The sequence below is a fragment of the Oryzias melastigma genome, unplaced genomic scaffold (assembly GCF_002922805.2).
Source record: "Oryzias melastigma strain HK-1 unplaced genomic scaffold, ASM292280v2 sc02208, whole genome shotgun sequence".
In the NCBI taxonomy this organism is placed as follows: Eukaryota; Metazoa; Chordata; class Actinopteri; order Beloniformes; family Adrianichthyidae; genus Oryzias; species Oryzias melastigma.
The window spans coordinates 1-2,900 of NW_023418785.1; the positions used below are offsets into that span (position 1 = coordinate 1).

The following is a 2,900-nucleotide window of genomic DNA, read 5'->3' on the forward strand; positions in this document are numbered from 1 at the left end:
AAATGTTCATAGCCTGATCCCATTCTTTGGTAAAGGAGGGTCACAAAATCAGTTTACAGAATGGAACTTATTTAAACAAGAGACAAAAATGACTTCAATGTGGGTTTAAAAATACAGCATTGATAAAAAGTGATAGTATCAAAGTTCCCATGTAACCTACAACACTTACAACATATTATTGCACCAAATTCAATCATTTACAAACTGTGTTAGAGTAAAACTCAAAACTTTTCTCTCTAATTTCTGAGCTGATCACACTTGAATAAATAGCCGGGTTAGGCTCCGGCACCCCTGCAACCCCGAAAGGGACAAAGCGGTCAAGAAAATGAAAAAAAAAAAGTTTAGTACAAGATGGTTTAAAAGTTATGTTTGTCAGAGGATCTTTCAAATCATCTTTGAATAAGAGTGATACACATGACGTTTAATTTATTTTAGTCTAATTAACAAAAGCAAACTCATTTTAAAAACCGTTTTATTTCAGAAACAATTTTTCTTATGCGCTTAGCATCATTGGAATTTGAAATGTAAATCTTGGAGCAAACTTTAAAAATAATGTACATATTAAAGGTTTCATGTCNTTAAAAAAAAAAAAAAAGAGATTCACAACAAACTGTCAATATTTCCAATTGTAAAATGATTGTTTGGCAGCAGAATACCAGAAACAGTGCCCTCTAGTGGTAGACTGAGAAACAATGAATAATCAGCTAATAAAAGGTGATGGTTTCAGGCTTTATAGAATCAAAGCAATAAGATGAAGGGTTGTGGTTTTATCTCATGATTTCCAACAGCGAAACTATGCTATCGACCATAGTTAATGTATTTGTATAATCATCTCTGAACACTATTCTGTTTCAAAACAAAAAGTAATTCAGGGCAAAACAAAGATTTAAAATGACATTAATTTTTTTTCCTCATTTGCTTTAGTTCTTTAGAAGTAAAAAACTATCAACATTATGAAATGAGCCCTTTTAAGGGCAGAAGTCTGGAATTAAAGTGTAATGCTCTCATAAAGACGACCATAATACAAAGTCTGGAATCAAAAAGCAGCTAAAGGAAACATTTGAAATTACAGAGAAAAAAGAAAAATATAACTAACTCATGTAAAACAAAAAAAAACAGTTATTTTGTGTGTAAAATGTGACTCGGATTAGTGTTTTTTTTTTCCTGGATTAAAAGTTTTAAACTAACTGAATAAACATAAAAGAAAAAAAAACACTTGATAAATTAAACTTGCACAAACTTGGTTTTAATGTAAAAAATCCTTTACAAAGATTCCGAATATCTCATTTATTTGATACTTTTAAGCTGAATTAGTTGTGTAGATATTTACTGCATGCAAAAAGTTCATGTTTAAAAATAATTATTTAGAGAACTTGAATCAACTGAAATGGATTCAAGGGGATTTTCTGAAATCGATTAAATTAGATTTTAGTATCATCATGATGAAGTTTTTGCTACTGAATCAAGAAATTCACCATCAAGGCCCAAATTTTTTACATCTTCAAACAGTAAAATCAGATTTTCCACCAGATTTTCTATTGCAAACACATTTAAACTTCTGTTTTATCATAATTTTTCTTCTTTCGAGTTCTTTTATAAAAACAGAAAGAGAACAAATGCTTTTTTGGACTCCAAGCTGCACCGACTAACATTCAAAGTACATTCTTCCTCTTCTGTAGCACATTTTACACATCAGTTGTGTTTGTGATGACCTCCTTTGTTGGAGGTGATGAAAACGCAGCAAATAACTTCAGAGAGATGTGTTGGTCATAAAATGCTACATAAGTCACTAGAAAACAGCTGTGTTTAGTGAAACTGTTCGTACACTATAGATCTCACTGAAAAACTGGTGGGGATTATATTGATGGCAGTCACACAAATGACAACAACACATATTATTATTGATATTCTTATCAAAAAGCCTTCCTCCTCTCACCTTCACTAAACTGCAGCAGGAAACCTGTGCGTGTCTACTGTCCCGGCAGGTGAGCGTGCGGAGCAGAGTCTTCACTCCGTGGCCGTCTTCTCTTTGCAGGAAGGTTCACAGAGGATTTCTTTGTGTGGAAGTGGATACGGGAACGCTGCTCCGCTGCAGGTGCTACTGTAAGACAGTTTGTTGAGGCGCGACAGGCCTTTGATGCTGCCGGGAGGCCGCCCTGGGCTGACCTTGTACCCCGCGGCTCGCGTCGTGCCGAGCGGCCTTCCCGGGCTGGTCTTGAACCCGGCAGCCCGGGTGGTGCCGAGCGGTCGGCCGGTGCTGGTTCTGTACCCAGCTAGTTTGGTGGTTCCCAAAGGTCTCCCTCGTCTGCCCGTCTTGCCGGCACCTTTGCTTTTCTTCTTGCCGTCATCCGGCGTTTGCTCGGCGCCCTTCATGCCAGCTATTTTCCCCGGTGGGCGCGGGTCGCCCCCCAGAACGTCCTGTCTCTGGCACACCATGGGCTTGTGGCTTTGGGCCGGTAAGGCCATGGGAGCGAGCGTCATCTGGAGGGACGTGGTGGGGGGTGGAGGGTAGAACTTGCTGGGCTGGGAGGTGCACAGGTCGAAGTGAGAAGCAGGGTGGTGGCCGTCCTCTGCCAGGCACGAGGGCCTGCTGTTCATGCAGAAGTCGGTGGTCGTCACCTGGCGCATCATCTTCTGCTGGGAGCAGGAAACGGCGGATTATTTACCAGAAAGGTACAGTAAATGAAGGCAAAAATAATCAAACAAGAAACCTTCAATTCACATGAAATGACAGTTTTCTATAAAGGCTTCATAAAATTAGAATAACTTCAAAAAATTAATAAGTGACAGCTGAACAAAAACTAATCATTTAAGGATTGCAAAATATAAATAATTCAAATTAAAGGATATTGATGCAAAAGTAACTTTGAATTGAAAAAAAAAATCAGAACAAAAGCTTT

The 2,900-nt window shown here is 38.3% G+C and overlaps 1 protein-coding gene across 1 annotated transcript; it reads right to left on the reverse strand.

Moving 5' to 3' along the window:
* Nucleotides 1–581: 581 nt before the first annotated feature.
* On the reverse strand, nucleotides 582–2,664 carry LOC112138209 (UPF0461 protein C5orf24 homolog). The gene has a single exon (XM_024260782.2). The coding sequence runs from the start codon at nucleotides 2,629–2,631 to the stop codon at nucleotides 2,008–2,010; it is 624 nt and encodes a 207-aa protein (XP_024116550.1). The 5' UTR covers nucleotides 2,632–2,664; the 3' UTR covers nucleotides 582–2,007.
* Between the last annotated feature and the right edge of the window lie 236 nt (nucleotides 2,665–2,900).